General features: G+C 39.1%; 1 protein-coding gene across 1 annotated transcript in view; it reads right to left on the bottom strand.

The window, feature by feature from the left end:
• The window catches only part of GNG2 (G protein subunit gamma 2), a 134701-nt gene that overhangs the window by 12979 nt on the left and 99582 nt on the right, over nucleotides 1-22140 (bottom strand). The window contains exon 3 of the mRNA XM_059915702.1: nucleotides 12800-12915. Within this exon, the coding sequence (XP_059771685.1) occupies nucleotides 12800-12886 (87 nt within the window). The 5' untranslated portion in view covers nucleotides 12887-12915. The remainder of the gene's footprint in view (nucleotides 1-12799; nucleotides 12916-22140) is intronic.

The raw sequence follows: 22140 nt of genomic DNA, 5'->3' as shown, positions 1-22140 counted from the left end.
TTTGCTTTATAAGTATAGACCCACTATTACATCCTATATAATCAGTTAATAAAGAAGTATATATATTTAGCTGTACCACAAATATTTTCTGATAAACTATATTTTAATATAATTAGTTTTCTTTGTAATTTAAAAACATTATTCTGAGAAGGAGATCATATGCTTTGGCAGACAGCCAAACAGGTCTAGGGGCAAAAAAGATTTTAAGAATCTCAGTTGTAAATAACTTCTCTACTTTTACAATTGTGCCAGGAGTAGTACTCTCCATACTACAGCTAAAAGGATATTTTTAAAATATAAATTGGCTCATATAACTCCCCTATTTAAAACTTTCAAGAGCTTCCCATTGTACTTTGTGGAAAGCCAAGACATCATAAAAACAGCCTGTGCGTCCTGCTTACTTTGGGCCTGCCATCTCTCCAATTTCATGTTGTAGCATTTTTTTCCTCCCACACAGGTCTCCTCTCTCTAAGTTCGTGAAAGCTCCAAGTTCTTTTCTGCCTCAGAGCTTCACATATACAATTCCCTGGAATGGTCTTCTCCCCATCTCCTCACCAGGCTGGCTCCTTCTCTTCCTTCAGGGGTGAAATACCATTCTTTGCAGAGTCTTTACTAACTACCTCATCCAATAATGACTTTCCTCATTAGGCTCTTTCAGAGCACCCCATTCTTTTCCTTCACAGAAAAACATTTATTACAATTTATAATTACAACCATTGTTTGTTTATGTGATGTTTGATGTTTCCCTTTTGGCATTCTGCTCTATGAAGGCAGCGATCGTATCTATTTTATTCACGACTGTGTCATCAGTGCCAGCACATAGGAAACACTCAAATAATTGTTGAAGAAGTTCTCAAATACAATCTTAATCAACAAATACTCCATTCATCTAATATTTACTGAGTACCTAATTGCCAGTCACAGTTCTGGGGGATTGGCATAATCAGGGAACAAAATAAACAAAGCTTCCTGTCCTTGTGGAACTTATGCAGTATTCTAGACTTCCAATTCTGATGATGATGGAGGAACAGCAACCAATTAAACCCTCCTGCTTTAACTTAAAAACTGAAAAAAAAAATATGTGAACAAATGTTTTTTAAACAGTAGAGAACAGGCAGCAGAGGACAGTGATCCCTGAGAGAAGGGAGGCAAGAAAAGCCCCAAGAATGTTTCAACAGTACTGCTTGAAAATGGTTTCTAGGCCACAGCACAGGGAGGGGCTACCCAAACAGATTTCATGAACCTCCTTGAGTTGAGGAGAGAGTGACAGAGTAGAAAGAGCTACACACATACACAAACAAAGAGAGAGAGAGAGAGAGAGAGAGAGAGAGAGAGAGAGAGAGTGAGAGAGAGTGAGAGAGAGTGAGAGAGAGTGAGAGAGAGTGAGAGAGCTATCTGGAGGCCTCCAGAGGATTCCTTCTGAGTCTTTAGCTAATTACTGATCAGCACATATGTGGGAGAAAACTGCTTGAGGCTGTGCAAAGAATTTCAGAAAGCATCAAGTGAAACAATCCCTGGTGATCACACAGGGCTGGAATAGTTTGTGTTTCTACTGGCTAGAGTACATAGATCTCATAACACATAGGGGATTAAGTAGAGTCTTAAAAAGGGTGTGTTCAGTAGTGGTGCCAAGTAGGCCTTGGTTAAAGGCTGTTGTGGACCCACCTATCAAAGTTTAAAAGTAAGCCTTGAATAGATCAAAATGTTTCCAAGTAACTTAATTGGACCACAGAACAAAACCCCCAAATATTTAAAGAAACAAGAAATTTCAGTATGCCACAAAATAAAATTCACAATGTCTGGAATCCAATAAAAAAAAAAATCCAGACATACAGGTAAGTAGGGGGAATAAATCTATCCCATAATGAGGAGAAAAATTAATCCAAATTGATTAATCTCATAATGAGGAGAAAAAGACCCAGAACTGACATAGATATAAAATTAATAGATAAGGATGCTGTTAAAACAGCTATTGTAAATATTTTCTATATAATCAAGAAAATAGAGGAAAGCAAAACAGGATTAAAAGAGACATGGAAGATATTAAAAAGACCCAAATCAAATTTCTAGAGATAAAAAACACACTGAATGGAATTAGCACCTGATTAGACATTGCAGAAGAAAAGATTAGTGAACTTGAAGACAATAATGGGAACTCTCCAAAGTGAAGCACAGAGAGAAAACAGACTGAAAACAATAAAAAAAAAAACCCCAAATACAAAAAACAACCCCCCGCAAAAAAACCCCAGAACACACTGAGCTAGGAGACAACTTCAAGTGGCCTAATACACATATAATTGGAGTCTCTGAGGAGAGGAGAAAGATGGTGTGTGGAGGAGAGGAAAGAAAAAATATTTGAAGACATAATAACTGAAAATTTCCAAATTTGATAAAAACTACAAACCCACAGGTTTAAGTAACTCAACAAAATCCAAATGAAAAAATATGAATCAAACTACACCAATGCACAGCGTAATCAAATTGCTTATATAGTATTTGAGTAGGAGGATGGAGACAAGAAAATGAAACATAATAAATAGCTATAGAGGATGTTAGATAGTAGTAAGTTTTATAAGAAAATGAAAAGTAGAGCAGGGTAAAAGGGATTAAGAGTGTATATATGGGTGGGGGGGCATGGAAGACAGGTTGCAATAGTTAGGCTTAATTGAGAAGGTAATCAATCTTTGAGTAAAAACTTATAAAGTTTATGGTAAGAGAAATGGGGAAACATTGATGTATTTTAAAGAAGCATTCTGGATGCTATGTTGAGAATAGGACTCTATGGGAGTAAGGGTAGAAGCGGGGATTCCTGGAGACTATTGCTGTAATCTAAGTGAGAGGTGACAGTGGTTCAGAACAGAGAAATAGCAGCAGAGGTGGTGATGAGAAGTATAATTCTGGATAAACAGCATTTGAAACTAGAATCACAGGATTTTATGATGGATTAGAGATAGTGTGTGAATAAAAAAATAAGAACTAAGGATAACTCTAAGTTTTTGGACTGATCTAATGGAAAGATGGAGTTACCATCATTTCAGCTGCAGGGAGAGAAGATTTGGGGAGGAAGACTGGGAATTCAGTTTTAGAAAGGTTGAAATTGAAATATCTGTTAATGAGATATACAATGCTGGAGTTAGAAGCAAGATTTAGACTAGAGACATAAATTTGGGACTTGAGGCCATACAGATGGTACATAAAGCCTTGGGAATGAGCAAGATCACCAAAGGAGTACATTTAGATAGAAAAGAGAGGAACAAGGATTGAACCCTGGAACAACTTCAATGTAAGAAGTTGGGGAGCCTAAAGGAACAGCAAAGGAAATTTAAAAGGAGTAGCTTGTGACAGTGGGGAGTACTGAGAGTCAAATGAAGAAAGTGCTTCAAGGCATAAGGAATCATCAACCATGTCAATAGGTCAAGTAAGATGAAAACTGAGAATGGACTACTAGATTTAGCAATTTGAGGTCATTGGTGACCTTGATGAGAGAAGCTTCAGTGGAATGGTGGAGTGAAATGGGTGTAGAGCAAATGGGGCCTCCTCCTCCTTCTTCTTTATGAACAATTCAATCTTAAAGGCTTAGGGTAGAACCAAGCAAGGTATTATAGTTTCCACAGTAGGTCAGGGGCCCGTGGTGGGATGTCAGAGCTGGAGCAATGTGAGGAGAGCATCTGTGAAGGGGGCAGCCTGGTGAGGCGTATGGGAGCCCAAGTGGGATGTGAAGGCATCTGCATCAGGGAGAGAGGTTATGGAGTGGGAGCTTGGTTCCATACATGGGAGTTGATCAAATAAGGATAAGGGGAGTCAGGTTTCTCACCAACAGTGAGGGGAGTTACAAATATGGAAAGTAGAAAGCTGGAATGAACCCTGTGGTGTAGGATAGGACCCAGTGGTGTTGATGTGAACTCATGGTTACATATACACATATTTACAGATAAAGAAATATAGATGTAAAAGTGTGTGTGTGTGCACACACATGCCCTTGTGTGCATGCGTGTGTGAATTCTCTAGCTCTGTCCACTGAGAGGACCCAGGAGCAGCAACTCTTCAGCAATGAGTACACTTAGCATCGAGATCTTGATTTCTAAATACCATTCTCAAGGGAACTAGTGCTCTTGGAGAAAAGAATGATTCCAGGGCTGGGCCAGGGAAATAACAAGAGGACCCTAGAGAATCTTTTTGTGCCGAAAACTAAGGAAGTACTCAAAGAATGAGGGAGACATTTCAAAGGACACAGTAGCCAACGATTTAGTCTGTGCCAATTTAAACATAAAAAAATTAATGATGACAGTATCAGATTATAAATCATTCAATAAAAGAGGAAACCACAAGTGCATAATAAATTTTAAAAAATAGAATGTTTGATGAGGAATGGGATAGTTATATAGCCTCAAGATCCTTCCCTCAAACTACAAATATTTATTAACTACAAAGGAAAAAAGAATACCTTTACATGGAGACACCACCTTAATCAAATAATTAAGGTTAATATCACCATTGACAATTTGAAATCATGTGCCACTGATAGAATGCAGTGAGATGGACACCCCATCAGTTCTCTGCTATTAATGTTTTGTTACTTTAATTAAATCATAAAGAAATGCAGACAAACCTAAATTGAGTGACATTCTATAAAGTAATGGCCTATAATCTTAAAAAATGTCAAGGTCATAAGAGTCAAGGAAGTCTACGGAACTGTGCCTGACAGGACAGCTAAATGCAACTCATGATTCTGAACTGGGTTCTTTTGCTCAAAGGGACATTATTGGGATGATTTGCAATACTTAAATGGGGTCTGAGGAGTAGAAGGTAGTGATGTATCAATGTTAATTATGCATGATGATTATATTATGATTATATAGAAGAATGTTTTTACTTGTAGGAAATATTAAAGTATCCAGAGGTGATAGGGCACCTGTTGACAACTTTTCTCAAATGGTTCAGGGAAAAACAAAATTCTTTGCCTTGTATTTGAAACTCTTCTGTACCTTCAAGGTTATTTCCAGAGTAAAAATATTTTTTCTAAAGAAAGGGAAAAGAGATATTAGAAACAGTGAATATGGACAACTTTCTCAAGAAGTTACGTTGCAAAGCAGAGCAAACAAATGAGGCAGTTGCTGGAGGAGGAAATGGGGGGTTCAAGAGCAGAAATTTAAATTTTATTTAAGATGGAGATATAACACTACGTTTGAATGTTGTTGGAAAGGATGAAATAGAGAACCAAAACTGGTGATTCAGAATGGGCAGTGAACTGCTGGAGCGTGTTCCTGATGAGGGAGATGAGATCTGATGTGCAGTGAAGGAATTTACTTTTGATAAGAGCAAGGATCTCCCTGGATTGAGAACTGCTGAAACCCAGCTACCCAGCAACCTCACCAAACTAGACTGGGACTGAGAACCAGGGAGTAAGGGGAGGGGGACTCTAGACAGTCCCAGTAAAAGCCACCAGATTGTGATTTTAGGCTCTGAAAAAATAGGAACCCATTCTAGGCAAATGCCCTGACAGCTTTAAGAAGAAGCAGTTGCCAGTAAGTATAAAAACCAGACCCAAGAATTTAAATGGTGAGTAAGTCTACAGCTCCGTCTTTATTACATCCTGAAATTGAAACACATCTTAAAATTAATGTTGCAAAATGCTTGCAAGCCACCAGGCCAACAAGCAGTGATAGGTCGTCACTGCCTGTGCACGTGGGCAGTTGCCTGTGTGTTAAGGGTATCAGTCATTCAATCACTCCTTCAGTTGAGTTGCCTGTACTAATGGAGCCATCAAGGGTTGACAACTTTAAATTGATGCTTAAAAGGACTTGAAAGATCACGCTGGGATCGAGGCTTAGAATGAGAAGTTATTGTGAACATCGAACATTGCCTGTCACAAGCCTGGCAAGATAGCTGAAGGCAAAAGAAACTGCCACACCTCTGGGAAGAGATCATAAGATTTTCACACTAGGAGAGATTGACCTGATATTTGTCTACAAAGATCTTTTTACTCAGGTCAAAAGCTGCTGGCTACTTTAAAGTCTTTATTTTTCTTTGAATCATTAATATGTAATTCAAGTAAGGGAAAATCAAAACATCTAGTTTGATCCTTAGTAAATGCAGAAGAAACATCCGTATTCTTTGCTATGCCTTGGAATTATACTGAAAATACAACAGGTGGAATGGTCAGCAAGATTAGGAATGCCAGAAATGGAAAGCACCATATCACCATGATGTCCCACGTCACCAGGTGCCCGCATCACTGCTGGTGGCCAAAGGTGAGCTTAAAGGATCTCTCCACTATTATTGTGAAAAGCACCCAGGATCAAACTTTGATTGTGATATAGAGAAAGTATAATTGTATGGATAAATATCTACTATTTTAAATTTGTAAAATAAAGTGAATATTCTAAATTATCTTGCCCTCCCTGTTCCTCCAAGGAGATATTAAACTGATGATACACATCAATAGGATTTTTTAAAAAAAGGAAATAGAAGAATTAATTTTCAAAACAAGCATCAAGTAAAGTACATGATATTTAATTGATAAATCTCAATAAATAAAGAAAAGACATCAAAATTATCATCCAAAATTTTTCAAGAAGGGAGAACTCCATCTGGCCTGAAAACTAGGCTATTCAGAAAACTACATTTCCTAGGGATTTTGAATTATCAAGGTTTAACAGTACTGCTTCTCTAGCTCCTAGGTATAATGCACAAGGCTAAGAATATACTTGGTGCTTAACAAATATCTACTGAATTTTAAAAATTATATCAACCCTCATAAAAATGAAGTTTTATGCTCAATTATTAATGTATGCCTGGGTTCAAATTAAATTTTTTGCTCCACTTTCAGCAAATCAAATGAATTAAGACTGGATATCTTTGAACACAACCTTTTCCTCTATAAGTCCTAGACATACTATACCTATTTTATTAACCCTGAAAATACTCTCAACTGGCCTATAAGGAAGGTTGAATCTTACTGTTCCTAATAAGTTGAATGCAAGCATTTTAGGGAAGAGATGTTAAAACTTTTGATTCAAATGCTGGAAAAGTATTTGAAAAGTCCCAAACCTAAGATGTCTGTCCACTCTCTAGAATGAAGCATGATGTCTACCTGGCTTGTTTCTCACTACAGCTTTCCCTGAAGTTCAGTTCCAATGTATTATGAGTCAATTGTCAGAAAGATGATTTACTTATTAGAAACGTTTATATTTGGTTCCATAATTACACATATTTGTCAGTTATGAAAATCAGTCTGTTCTTTTTATGTTGAACTGTTTTTGAAAGAAGGTATACTATAAATGCTGGCTACTTATAATCATACATTTGACATGAAACAATTTACCTGTCTTAAAATGATCAATTACGCCCTTCTTTTTGGTATTTCACTGAATTTTATCCTGTTACAATGAGTTTTATTTGGCCAGTGACATCATGCTTGGAATTTCCCAAACTATAAATGTAATTGGAAATGTCATGCAAAATATAGTTCCTAATGTCTTGTTATATGACACTCTTAGTCCATGAACTTAAAGCTATCCACTAACAAAAATGTTTTCTGACTGCCTGCATATCTCATCACCAAGAAGTAGACAACAAGGTCTTTGACACTGAGGACTGTGTAGTCTAGTTTGAAAAATTATCTGATGAAGGTAAAATTATTTAGTAAATTGACTAGTAAGTAGGATCAGAATGGAAAAGGAGATTCATGAGCAAGTGGGGATTTAAGCTGACCTGTAAGAGAGGAGTAAGATTTGGATAATGCCCTAGTCTAGTTGGGCTGCTGTAATAAAATACCAAAAATGGGTGGATTGTAAACAACAGAAATTGATTTCTCATAGTTCTGGAGGATGTAAAGTCTAAGATCGAGGTGCCAGCAGATTTAGTGTCTGTTGAGGGTCTTGCTTCCTGGTTCATAGATGCCTGTGTTCTTGCTATAACCTCACATGGTAGAAGGGGCAAGGGAGTTCTCTGAGTCTTTATAAGGGCACTAATTCTATTCCTGAGGGCTCTGCCTTCATGACCTAATCACTTCCCAAAGGCCCCACCTCCAAATACTATCACATTGGGTGTTAGGATTTTAACATATGAATTTTGGGAGGGACACAAACATTAGGTCTATAGGACATAGGAAAAGAATAAGAGGAAGGGTGTTCTCAGTGAGGGATCCAGAATAACCAGAGAGATGGGAATCTGCATAGCATATTCTTGAGATAGTAAGATGAGCCAGTTGGAAAGGTCTATTGGAACCATTTGGGAGAAATGAGAAATAAGTTTGACATTTTTATGTGCAATTTAAAGAGCATCCAACTAGATAAGAAGCAATCATTTCACCCAGGCTCCTGGCCTTGGCTTTCTTTTGCACTTACATCTACATTATTCATGATGTCAACAACACCCTCTGTTAAAGGGCATCCTTCTAGCTTACAATGATTCTCACCCCTCCTTAACAATCTGTCCCCTTCCCAACCATATGGGTGGGTTAGTTCCTAGGAGCCATTTTTGTGCAACGTGATTCAATTCTAGCATCAGTTGATTGAAGCTGCATGGCTCATCCGTGGTAGAACAAATATACCACTCTAGGAATATGGGAGTGAGACTAAAAGGGATGACATGAATCTATCTGTTTCTTCATGGAGCTGAAAGTATGACATGTGATCCTCGGAGCCATGGGCAGCCACCTTGTGTCTGCCATATGGAACAGGCAGCTGAGGAATCTATTCCTCCCAGGAAAAGAAAGAGGCAGATATACAGGGAGAAACAGAGGGATATCACAGAGCACGTGCAGTTCCCGCTGGCCTTCCAGCTCTCACTCCCTCTGCTTAATCAGCTACATTTCTGCTCTTAGATTCTGAGACGCCCTGTATTTTTTATAATCGATCCCTTCTTTCTGCTTAAGTCAGCTTGGGTTAGGTTTCTATTATTAGAAACCCAGAGTCCTAATATAGTGATGAATAAATAGATTTAACTGAAGTCCTACTGTCCTTTGCTTTTACACATGCTCTCTCGACTTGCGCTCTCAGGACAAGCTTTCTTTCACTGGCCTTTGCTCAACAGCAGTGTATCTTGTTGTTTTGTACATCTGAGTGTCACAGTTTCCACAACCTCTCTCTGCCTCTTTCCCCAGAGCCCTTCCCAGCTTTCTTTGGTTTCTCTTTCCTTTCTCTCCTTGAATGAAATGCTAACAAAGAAACACAGAGAGGCTGGCAGTATCATTTATACATGCCTGCGGCTTATGAACAGATAATGGGTTCATTAGCCCAAATCTCTCAGGATCTGTGATGCAAAGGGATAGGAAACAAGAAGGTTTAAAAATGAATATGCTATTCAGACCCTCCCTCTCAAGGTAGGGCCTTCTCCAGGTTATTCTGGAGGCCAAAGGAGGGATAAGGCCACCCCCTGCTTAAGGGACCCTTGACAGCTCCAATGTCAGCTGTGTCCCCTTTTCCTTGTTCTTTTTTTTTTTTAAATTATTTATTTATTTATTTTGGCTGCACCGAGTCTTACTTGTGGCACATGGGATCTTTAGACGCGGACTTCTTAGTTGTGGCATGCGGACTCTTAGTTGCGGCATGCATGCAGGATCTAGTTCCCCAACCAGGGATAGACCCTGGGCCCCCTGCATTGGGAGCACAGAGTCTTACCCACTGGACTACCAGGGAAGGCCCTCCTTTTCCTTGTTCCTTGTTGCCTCAGCTGTACTAGGCTCTGCCAGATGGACGTAAAGCCACTGCCACCTTTATAGCTTGAAGAGGTCACTACTCTAATTGGAAAATCAGAAACTTGAGATCTTCAGGGAGAAGCCCCTTCTTGCTGACGGGATCATGTACCGAAAGTAGGTGGAGAAGCCTGACCACTCAGAAGCCTGGAAGGGACTCCAAAAGGCAGATAACCAAGCCCTAAACCACCTAGCTGCCAACAGTGTCAACACAGTCGCAGTTTTACCCAAGAGCTAAACTAAAAATAATCTGACACTTCACCACAGCATGCCTGCCTGGCTCTGATGTGCAGAACAGATGCTGAGATACAGGCTGCCACTGCATTTCCAACAATTTCAGGTCTAATGGCGTCAGAGATATGAAAGTGACGATCATGTAAGAAGGCAGTCACTCATTGTTCAGCTCATTAGGCTAATGCTTTGTCGCTCTAAAACAGATAGTGATTTATTTGGTCTCTTCAGAAGCAGTATTCAAAGGGAATCAGGGTGTGGTGTTGACTTCTTTCTCATGATATTTGGTAATTATGCTTTTTGGATATCTTATTTGTGTTAATAATAGGTCTTGTTCATTTTTTTTGGTAACCTCTTACCAGACTAGGAGATCCTTGAGAGCAAGAATCATGTCTTCTTTTTCATCTAGCTCTGTATCTCTATAGAGATACAGAGATCTAACAAGGCCTGGCAATTTAGAAAGCTCTCAATAAAATATTTATTGGATAAAGGAATAAATGAATAACTGAAAAATAGCAAAAATCCAACCTAATGATGAAGGTTTGGGAAAGTGTCTTAAAGGATATAATGATTGAGTCTTCAAGGAGTCACTGGAGTTGCTAAAGCAGAAATGTAGAGAGGAGGAGAGTGAGTGTTAAAGGCATTTGAAATTGTCATCAAGGGAATTAAAAATGGTTCAATATAGCATGTGGGTGAGAGGAAGGGGATGAAGCTGAAAAGTGGGGCAGGGGTCGGAAGGATGTTGTATGCTTTGCTATAGAGTTTGAATTTCATTTTCCAGGTGATGGGAATCAAGAAAAGATCTTCAGTAAGAGAGGAAACTAATGAGGTTTTCTTGTAGAAATTTGTCTTTGGCCACATGGAGGGTAAGCGATGGCAGGGATGGAGATGGGGTTGAGACGGGATTGCAAAGATCAGCTAAGAGCGCCTTTCAATCAGTAATTCAGGTGAGAGGTGATGAAGGTCTGACGTATGGCTGAAAAGGTTGGTTTTTGTCCTGTTCTTCCCACTGTCAGCTTTTCATCGCCACCAACACCATCACACCCTCCTTCAGGATGTGGGCCTGGGGATGCTGAGTAGTAACAGAAAATGCCAACCACAATAGTGCTTTTCAAACACTTTTTTCTTCGTTCGGCCATGCCAAAAGGCAAGGTGGCATTTTCCAGAAGGTCCATGGACAGAACCAAAAAAAAGAACCGAATGACTCTTTTTGGTGCCACAATCTTTGGGCCACCTCACTCCTCTCAGCAGGTACTGTGCGCACTTGCCATATTATACTTTTTTAAAGAAAGGAAATAAAAAAGAAGAGGCAAAAAAGGAGAAGAGGAAGGTAAAAAAGGCACAGGACAGATGGTGAAGACCCTTTATCATATTCATAAATAAAGAATTAAAGCTATTGCAAGAAAGAAGAAGCTGTTTACATTTTGTGGTCCATTACCAGGACATGAATTTTACAAAGGAGATTCAGGATAGATGGAAATTTGCTCAGTTTACTTATGGAGGAAGACCAGCTCTCCCTTCATGCTCTAGGCCAGACCTGATGGGAGTTATAAGGAGCAAACCCCTTCCTATAGGACCATGGTTCCCAACCATAACTATACATTGAAATTAACTGATAATTAAAAGAAATACTGCTGCCTGAATCATACCCTAATAGATTCTAATTTAATTGGTCTACAGTGTGGTCTTAGAATTGGTCCTTTTATAAAATTCCCTGGGTGATATGAATATACAGCTGGGCTGAGAACCACTGCTATACACCAGTGGTCAGCAAAGTTTTACTCTAAAAGGCCAGAGAGAAAAAATTTTAGGGTTTGTGGGCCACAGGGTCTCTGCTGCAACTACTCTACCCTGCTGTTGTAGTGTGAAAGTAGCCACAGACAGTATGTAAACGAATGGGTGGGGCTGTGTTCTAATAAAGCTTTATTGAGAAAAACAGTCAGTGGGCTGGACTTGGCTCATGAACCATAATTTATTGACCTTTGTTTTAGAAGCACCTTCCAAAGGATGGCTGGATTGTTCAGATTGCTAAGTCAGGAATGGACAAATCTTCCAGTTTAAAAAAGGCATCTGAAAGAATGTTCTAATTTTAGTAAAATGTTGCTGAGTTCCATTTCATAAAATGCTCAGGTCTTCTGGGAAAGTGAAGCTTTGATAGTTGACATAAATTTACTTTACTACCCTGCAGTAGCTATCTGTGTGGGTTAATTTACATTGAAAATCTGCCAACAAAAGGTTTGGATTTAAAGTCCTGGCTTAATATGTTAGGTCCAACTTAAGACAAAGCTGTCAGGTTTGATCTGGGGAGTAAGAGAAAGAAAGAAGTGGAATATTAAGTTCCATGAAACCTCTATGCTGTTTGACTTCTCAGGGAGACCACGTGTGGTTTTTGCGTTCTGAAGAAAACAATCCAGTAAGGTATAAAGAAGAAAAAAAATAACATGCAGTGGTGGATCGAAGGATTAGACGTGAAGATAGACACTAAAAATTAGAAACGACATAAGGAAGGACAGAAAAAATTAAACCCAAGTGAGAAGGCGGTCTTTACAAGGTCAGAGAAGTGAACTGGTGGATTTCTACGTTTCATGGGTTTTCCAAATCCCTTGACTAGAATTCAGCCATGAGCCTAAGTTTCGTTTTGACGTCCACATGGAGAACCAGTTTTAATTTATACTATCATTTTATTCTGGAGAAATCCAGAGGAGGCAAAGACACATTAGAAAAATGAACTTTTGCCTAACCATTAAGTTTCTCTTCCACCATCACTGGTTTCATCTCTCTCCATAGAAAAGTAGCCAAATGACACATGGCTGCAAGTCATGCTCCTGACAATCAAGGCTAGCTGAGCTGTGTGGGTTACGCCATCCTCACCTTTATCCTATCGATGTTGGCTTCCATCTTCAGCTGTTCTACCAGTTTCCTGGCTTGAGCTATGCTGGCGGTGTTGTTGCTGGCCATTGGAATGCTGGGTGGGTTTTTCAGACACACTGGGAAAGAAAACAAGGAGGAAAAATGCATCAGAGAACTCTCCAGCTGCCAAATGTGCAGATTCATCATAACCGGGGGATCCCCCCAAAATGGCTATAGTCAGGCCAGGTTCCTCCAGCCATCTGCATCCCCAATCCAGCACTAAGTCTGAGTGGCAGGCAGGCCAGAAGATGAGGTTTGCTTTTCCAACTCCCTACCTCTGCCCTTCCATCCTTCTTTGGGGGAAAAAAAAGGAAGAATGTTCATCAAATCAAATAAGATATGTTGCCACATTAAGAAAGCAAGTTATTAAATTTATGTCAATTTATGAAATAAGTTCAAAATGGTAAGGGTGATAGTATGCATAATTACTGTTGTTATTTATTGGATACTGCTATTGTTAGATACTGTGTTAAGTGCCCTCAGAGGATGAGGAATGAAAGCTGAGCAGAGGCAGGAATGGTAAATTATATAATCCCTAAGGACTAAAAACACTATGTTTACCATGTTCTCTTGATGGGCTCAAATGCTGACTCTTTGGTTAACCGTAAGCACCTCAGTCTATTATACTGCAGAGACACTGCAATAGGACTTGTGGCTTTTTTGTGTTGTTTATCCAGCACCGTTTTAAATGGTCCTTTCTCTCCAGTCTATTTGAAATATGGCTTGATTCACAACCAATTACTTTACTCATAATTCTTCAGGAATAATCTATAATGTCAAGGGGTAGGCGTTGCTATGTCTAAATTGTTACTTGCATTGATGAGTAGACCAGTGGTATTCTAAATTAAGTACAACAGATTTAATACTTTTATGAATATGGAATGGAACATAAATGTTTAGAGAGTGGAGTTCTGTACCTATGTAGATGGTGAGATGGTTTCTTTGTCTCTGGCTCTACCAGACCCACTCCCATCCTTGTCCCCCAATCCCTTCAAGTCCTATCCCAATTTCATTTCTCTTCTAATTATTTCTTGACCCACCATCTCACTTTATTCTTGTTGTTCATCTCAGAAAGTACCCTATTTACTTTCAGTGCTCACTTCCCCCACATTCTCATCAGGTCTTGCTCCATGTCAAGGTGCCATATACTATTTCAGGACCGTCAATGTAAGTTTGCCCCTTGAGGTCACTGACACCCTATAGTGAAGGAATATCTGAGAGCTGCAATTTAACTAGAGTGTACGACCCAAGAAATGAGAAACATTAAACACTGCTTCAGTCACCACCAGTCATATCTTGTTCTGAAGATATTATATTAAAAACCGTGACTTCTACTAGCTTTGGGGAATATTTTTATCTAGGGATAAAGTAGGATCAGGCTACTATCTCAAAAAGGAAAGAGGACACATAGAAAACCTACAGAAAGAAAAATAACCCATAATAAGTTCAGTACATAGGTTTTTACATATCCATGAAAATCAAGAAACAATTTTTATTTTAATTACCAAAAAAGCAAAAGTCTATAAATTATCTTCTTTGGTTCTTATTTCTTGACATTTAACTCTCTGTAAACAAAGAGGTCCCTTCATGGATAGTGTTATTTTATAAAGAATACTGCAAAAGCCAGCCCAACAACATTTATAGTATAAATTGGAGGATAGTAAACTGTTCCCTCAATTTATTTTCAAAGGGTTTGGAGACAATAAAATGGGAAGGAAGACTGAAAGAATTTTGAAGCCACAAAGATCTCTGAACTCTACTTTCAAATGCTTGAAGATCAAGGGAAGGATCTTGCATGCAAAAACAAACACAAAAAAGGAGGCTTTAACAACAACTGCGATTTCATCAGCATGGTTAGGGACCTAATCATCTTAGCCCCACAGGGAAATTATGTGCCCCCAAATAAAACGGACATCTACCAGCCTTGCAAAACTTCATAGGGCCAAGATGGAGTATTGACTTACCCAGTAGAGTAGCCTAACACTTCCAGTGATCCAAAATGGAAAGAGTCATGGTCTACAGGCCCCTGGACACTGCTCTGTAAAGTTCATGTTTCCTCCAAACTAGAATTTATCACACTAGAATACAGACTATCACAGAATTTCCAAATCCTCATTGGGCCTGAGGGAGCTCTGAGAGTCTGGTCAGCTATTCTTCTGCCCTTGAATCTAAACCAGATAGTATAGTAACTTGTGGCAGAGACCACTGCTTGCTTCCAATACCCCTTTTCCTCTTCTTCATTAGTGATAACAATTTTTTTTTTTCTTTTTAACAGAGACCACAAGAACCCTGAATTTTAGTTGGGGACATTTTGCTGAAAGATGCATTCCCAGCCTCCCTTGCAGCTTGGTGTGGTGATATGACTAAGTTTTGGCCAATGAGACATAAGCAGAAGTGTCCTGAAGGGAAGGGATGTGCCCTTTGCTTCCCCTTCCTCCTGTTACTGGCCTAGAAGGTAGTCATATTGACCACAGAGCTCCATCTTAAACGTCTGGGCTACACTCCAGGAGGAGCAGGAAGGATCTGGGTCCTTACTGACACTGTAGAGCCACCATGCCAGCTGTGAACTGGCTGCCATCTATGTGAAGAGAAATAAGCACCTATCTTGTTTACACCACTATTATTAAGGGTTTCTCTACTGTTGGCTCACAGATCTGCCATTAACTGATAAAAATGACCCATTATTTTTATTTGAGTATCCAGGAAAGTCTATGTCCTAATGCCTGTTAATGTTCCCTGGAAAAAGCTGTAGCTGTCCTGAGGAGGCTGAGATGGAAAGTGTATGAGCTTTCTATTGCTGCTGTAACACCTTACTACAAATTTAGTAGCTTAAAGAATATAAATGTATCTTAACAGTTCTGGAGGTTAGAAGTCTGAAACAGGACCCACTGGGCTAAAGTTATTGGCAGGGCTTCATTCCTTCTGGAGGTCTAAAGGAAAATGTTTCCTTTCCTTACATAGTTTCTAAAGGTGTCCAGCATTCCTTGGCTCTTGGTTTTTTTCTTCATTTTCAAAACCAACAAAGGTGAGTTGACTTCTTCTCACTCTACATCACTCTAACCTCTTTGGTAGTCACTTCTCTCTCTGACTCTCCTCTGCCTCCTTCTTCCGCTTTTAAGAACCATTGTAACCACACTGGGTCCACTCTGATAATACAGGATAATCTCTGTACCTTTAGGTCAACTGATTAGCAACCTTAATTCCATTTGCAACCTTAATTCCCTTTGCCATGTAACATAACAATCTGCAGGTTCCAGGTATGGGGCCATGGACATCTTTGGGGGCCTTTATTCTACTTACGATGGAAAGAGACCTCTGTGCAGGTAGAGAAGGAAAGTGGAAAGGTGGGATGTTGAGGTGGGAAAGAAGAGGGATGGGGAAGGACGTAAGTTTAGAAACGCTGGGGAGAGAACACATAAAACCTAAATGGACTTAAGAAAAAAAAGTAGACAAAGGCTTTGGTTTGTGCTTCTACCTTTAGGAAGATCCTGTATGTTTTTCTTTTACCATATGACCCAACAAAATCTAGGGCCACTTTCAGAATCACTTAGTGCATTTTCCTCTTTTTTCACATCCGGCTGCTTTCCTGTAAAAGCAATGAAGAAATCCCCCTCCTGAAAACTGAAAGAACTGTAGAGTCCTAGACCAGTGTTCCAAAGAAGTATGTGATATTGAGATTTATAAGAAATATATATTTGGTCTTCGAACTATTCTTGGCACAGAGCTCCTAAAACCCTTGGAATCTCCTGCAGTAAGACCAATAAAGGTCTTTTGTTATGTTAATGAGGTGACTTTTGGAAAGTCCTTAGGCAACCTGAGGATGGGGGAGCTGTTTGCCAGGAGAACCAACCATGTGATTAGAGGGTTGGAACTTTCAGAACTCACCCCCAACCCCAACCTCCTGGAAGGGAAAAAGGGCTGAAGGTTGAATCAATTGCCAGTGGCCAATGATTTAATTAATCACAACTATGTAAAGAAGTCTCCATAAAACCCCAAAAGGACAGGGTTTGGAGAGCTTCCAGGTTGGTGAACACATGGAGATGCTGGAAGAGTGGCCCACCTAGAGAGGGTATGGGAGCTCTGCACCCTTTCCCCATACCTTGCCCTTTGCATCTCTTCCATCTGGCTGTTCCTGAGTTACATTCCTTTATAATAAACTGGTAACCTAGTATGTAAAATGTTTCTCTGAGTTCTGTAATAGTAAATTAATCAAAACCGAGGAAGAGGTCATGGGAATCTCTGATTTATAGCCAGTCAGTCAGAAGTACAGGTAAAAACCTGGGCTTGCAATGGGGGGCCTGAATTGTGTTTGTGGGTAGGGGGAGGAGACTGCAGTCTTGTAAGATCAACCCTTAACCTGTGGAACCTGATGCTATCCCTGGGTAGGCAATGTCAGAATTAAAGAATTAAGTTAAATTGTAGGACACTCAACTGGTGTCAGAGGATTGTTTATTGGTGTGAAGGGAACTGCCCCCCTCCACACACTGGAATTGGGTCCTGGAGCCCTACTGAAGTATGTATTTTCCTAAAAAGTGACTATGGTAAATAAGAAAAAGTTAGCTTATCTTCTAAGCTTGAAGCATTTGGACAATGCATCACACACACTCACACACATACACACACACACACACACACCTCTTTTCATCTTACAAATCTGAAACTCTGTACCCATTAAACAATAACACCCATTCCTTTCTCCCCCAGCCTGGGAAACCACCATTCTACTTTCTGTCTCTATGATTTTGATTACTCTAGGTACCTCATAGAAGTGGAATCATACAGTATTTGTCTTTACATGACTGTCCTGTTTCACTTAGCATAATGTCCTCAAAGTTCATTCATGTTGTAGCATGTGTCAGAATTTCCTTCCTTTTTAAGGCTGAATAATATTACATTCTATGCATATACCATATTTTATCAACTTATCTGTTGACAGACACTTGGGATGCTTCCACGTTTTAGCTACTGTGAGTAATGCTGCTGTGAATATGGGAGTACACATATCTCTTCAAGACTCTGCTTTCAGTTCTTTTGAGTATATACCCAGAAATGGAGTTGTTGGATCATATAAGGTAAGTCTATTTTTAATTTTTTGAGGGACAGCAATACTGTTTTCGGTAGTAGCTGTACCATTTTACATTATCACTAAAAGTGCACAAGGGTTCCAGTTTCTCCTCATGCTCATGAACACTTTCTTTTTTTTAATAGTAGTCATCCTAATGGGTGTGAGGTGGTACCTCACTGTAGTTTGATTTGCATTTCCCAAATGAGTAGTGATGTTGAGCACCTTTTCGTGTGTTCATTGGCCATTTGGATATCTTTTTTTGGAGAAAGGTCTATTCAAGCCTTTTGCCCATTTTAAAATCAGGTTTGTTGTTGTTGAGTTTTAGGAATTTTCTATATATTCTGGATACCAATCTCTAATCAGATATATGGTTTACAAATATTTTCTCCCATTCCATGGATTGCCTATTCACTCTGTTGATAGTGTACTTTGATGCACAAAAGTTTTTAATTTTCATGAAGTCCAATTTTTCTATTTTTTTCTTTTGTTGCCTGTGCCTTTGATGTTACAGCCGGGAAATCACTGCCAAATCTAAAGGTGTGAATGCTATGCTCCATTTTTTTGAAGGAGAAAAGAATATGCCACTCCAAGATATGTCACTATGGCATACTGGTTATTTTGAATTGAAGTTAGTTAAGAAAATAGCCAGTGCAAGAAGAATACTCTCACTCTCTTTGTCCCCCTGAAATCAGGAAATAAATCTCCTGTGTGAAGGCACCCTCCCTCTACCAGGAAGGTAGAAGGCATCCTTATTGCCAGAGACAGGAAATTCAGGGCCGAGAAGGCTGTATCAATAAACCTTGTTACTTCTTCAGTAATTTGCTATCCCAAGCCCAGATCCATTCATCTCGTTGATTCTTCACAAACATATTGTTTCCCTGTCTAAAAGGTATAAAAGCTGCCTGCTTTGGTCATTTCTTTGAGTCTCATTTCTTTATGGGCTCATGTATATGTACCAAATTAAATTTGTTTTTCTATTAATCTTATGTCAATTTAATTATTAGACCAGTCAACTGTTAATCTTATGTCAATTTAATTATTAGACCAGCCAACTGTTAATCTTATGTCAATTTAATTATTAGACCAGCCAAAGAATCAAGAATGGAAGAAGGGGAAATTTTCCTCCTCTCCAGTTTTGGTGCCAAAAGTAGGGCTCTGCCTGGCCTGGACACCGTTCACCCTTGGGCTGCGGCAGCTGAGAGACCCTGGGACCTCTGGTAAGTGCTGGCAGAAGGAAAGAATTCGTACCAAATCAGTCTCCCAGATCTCTGTCTGCAAGGTCTCATAGAGGGGAGAATGGTAAGAATCCTTTTCTTTTGCTAAATTCAGATTAGTAGGAGAAAATATTTTTATGAATTAGTTCCTTGGGTATGGCGACTTGTAAAGATTTGTTGTGAGTACTCTTGTTATCTATTTATTCCTTTTCTCCCAGAGATGGTCATTGTTTTCCTTTTTCTCTGCCTTTTGTGTCATTTCTCATAAGGAGAAAAACCATAGGGCAGAACACAGGCATAGGTTCTAGAAGCCTGTTGTCTGATCTGGCTTCACACATTGGTGAGTTCACGGTTCTCATCAGACTGGCATCTATTTAGACAAACTTTGCTCTGGGTCCTCTCATGTAAAAACTGGGTGAAGTTTTCCTTTCATCTTGTTCTATGTCCTGAAAGCATAACTCTATGACCAGTAAGAATATTCTCTGGTTTCTGCTAGCCGGAGAATGCAAGTAATAGCTTGCACTTGGTGGCCAGTTGAATAGACTGGATTCCAAGACATGAAGTCACAAGCAATGTTCTCTTTGTCCAACTGTGCCAGCTTTCAGGGAAGTTTGTCATAAGGGGCCTTTGTCATCTCAGCCTTCGTTGTCTTGCTAGTGCTGGAAAAGTCTCATTCTATTAATGCCTGCCTGGTGTCATAGATTAGTAGGTCTGTGACTAGAGCGGCCTCATGTTCTTGTGAGAGACCAGAGACACTGTTTGCACTATACCGTTCTTACTACCTATGACAACAATGGTCTTTGCTTTCTTAGGCTAAATCTGGAATGAAGTTTCTGGATCTTCTGAGGACTATGTCTTTTGTACTGTCCTTTGGGATGCCTCTTGCATCCATGGTTAAACTGTAAAAAAGACTTACTGGTTTGAGTAGCTATTGAGATTAATGTAAGTTCCTACTCATCAATGGCCAAAGGATCCTTTGAACTGGCAATATTTGAAAGAAAGAGATTTTTTAAGAGCGCTCTCATTCTTAACGACTGTCTTACTGCTACCTATGGAAAGACCAAATTAAAAAGAGAACACAAAGGAATATAATGTCTAGCCTTAGGGACCCTCTTAACAAGATGAAAGAACAGACATTAGGCTTAGAAAAAAAATTAAAGACCACATCCAACATAAATTCCCCCTTTAAAAAATCTGGCCCCATCTCCTCAGTAAATTCCCTTAGCTCCCCAAACTCCTCCACCTTCCCCTTCAACACCCAGCTGCCTGTTTTAACTTCCCTTTCCCTAAAAGATTTATAGAGAGCACTCGGATCTCTAGGCCTCAAGTATACAGGTTACTCATGCAAATGCTGAAAGTCGGGAAGTAAATTTAACAGATGCCCCCAGGATGGAGAGTAAGGCTTTCTTTGCTATTCCTTACAACTCCTCCTACTTTCCAGGGCTCCATAATCAGGCTCTGCCAGCTTCAGGTCTTTCTATACAATGTCCTTTGTAGAAGTATCCTGAACCCCTCTACCCAACACCACAAAGAATTCATATCCCCTGGAAAGCAACAGATCTTTTAAATTACAAAGCCCTTTATCTCCACTTTCAGAAGGTTCTACCAAATTTAAAGACATATTAAAAAGATTATTGGCCATTTACAACCCTTCTCACTGAGGAAACAGATGACCAGAATTTCTCCCAGCCCCTCCTATAAAATGGTCAATAAATGGATTAGCTGGAGGCTGATGTTTAGCAAATACTACATTTATATTATATATTAAATATTATATATTATATGCAAAGGTAGAGGCTTTCCCACCCAAGGTGAATTGGTCTAAGATTAAATTGTACACTCAGAAAAAGGAGAACATCTAAAGGCCTTTATAAAATGCTTTGTACAGACTTTTCAAAGGCATACTGCATTAAGCCCTGAAGCTCCAGAATATAGAAATCTTTTAATTTCCTCCTTAATATGAAATTTTCTCCTGAATTTAAAAAGGCAAATTCAAAATAGTGTGCCTGGGTGGGCTAATCAACCTCTAAGCATTATGATGGAAGCAGCTACCCAATTCTTTGAAGATAGATTGCAGGAGAAAAAAAGGAATTATAATCAACAATACTTGATTTGCAACTTGAATCTTCAGAAAAACAAAAGCATAGCTCTGAGAGCAGCTCAAAGTCCACTCAGACCCTTTCCCATTTGCCTTCAGGTATTTGCAGATATTATTAAAAAATCAAGACATTGGAAGTACAATTATCCTGACTTAAGAAAAAGAAGGAAAAAATTAAGTAGTAATTACCTTAGACTGCTGATAATAGATATACTCCCAAATTCCTACATTCTTTCCCTGTCCCTTGAAGATGTAAATCTTATCACGTATTTATAAAGCAAACAGCTCAAGAGGTAAATAGAACACTGCTCACAATTGCCTGAGACACAAGATAAAAAAAGGAGGGGGGAGGCTTTTAAAAATACAAACTACTATAAACTCACTTGCCTAAATCTAGTCCACATCGTTCATAAGATTACTTGTCAAGGACAAACACAAATCTTAAAAGTCTCCTGCACAAACATTAGTAAAAAGCTTTAGCCATTTAAGAGCGTAAGCTTAACTTGTTCTGTCCTACAGAGATATAATTTGAATTCAACTGTTATTTATAAACTAGTGAGTGTTATTTTATTGGACCTGATTCATGGCTAAAGTTTTAGAACAAAAGCTATAAAGTCTCTGTGTCTGTCTGTATGTTTACATATGTCTATAAATCTATGTTATGTATATGTGATATTTTTCTACCTCTGTATGGTATTGCCAAAATCATTTTGTAAATGAGCTCTATTTAACTGGCTTAAACTTAAGCTCTTATGAATTAAGCATTCGTACAACTCAGAAACATAGAAACTAACTCAAATGTTTTTCAAGTTCATGTGATGTGGGATACCCTTTGCTAAATAAATGTTAGTTTAAGTTTGTTGGTTTAATTAAAATAGACATGTCTTCAGAGTTATCAGCATTAAATATAATGCAGACATGCAAC

The sequence above is a fragment of the Balaenoptera ricei genome, chromosome 2 (genome assembly GCF_028023285.1).
Source record: "Balaenoptera ricei isolate mBalRic1 chromosome 2, mBalRic1.hap2, whole genome shotgun sequence".
NCBI lineage: Eukaryota > Metazoa > Chordata > Mammalia > Artiodactyla > Balaenopteridae > Balaenoptera > Balaenoptera ricei.
This window is presented reverse-complemented; position numbering and strand designations above follow the sequence as displayed.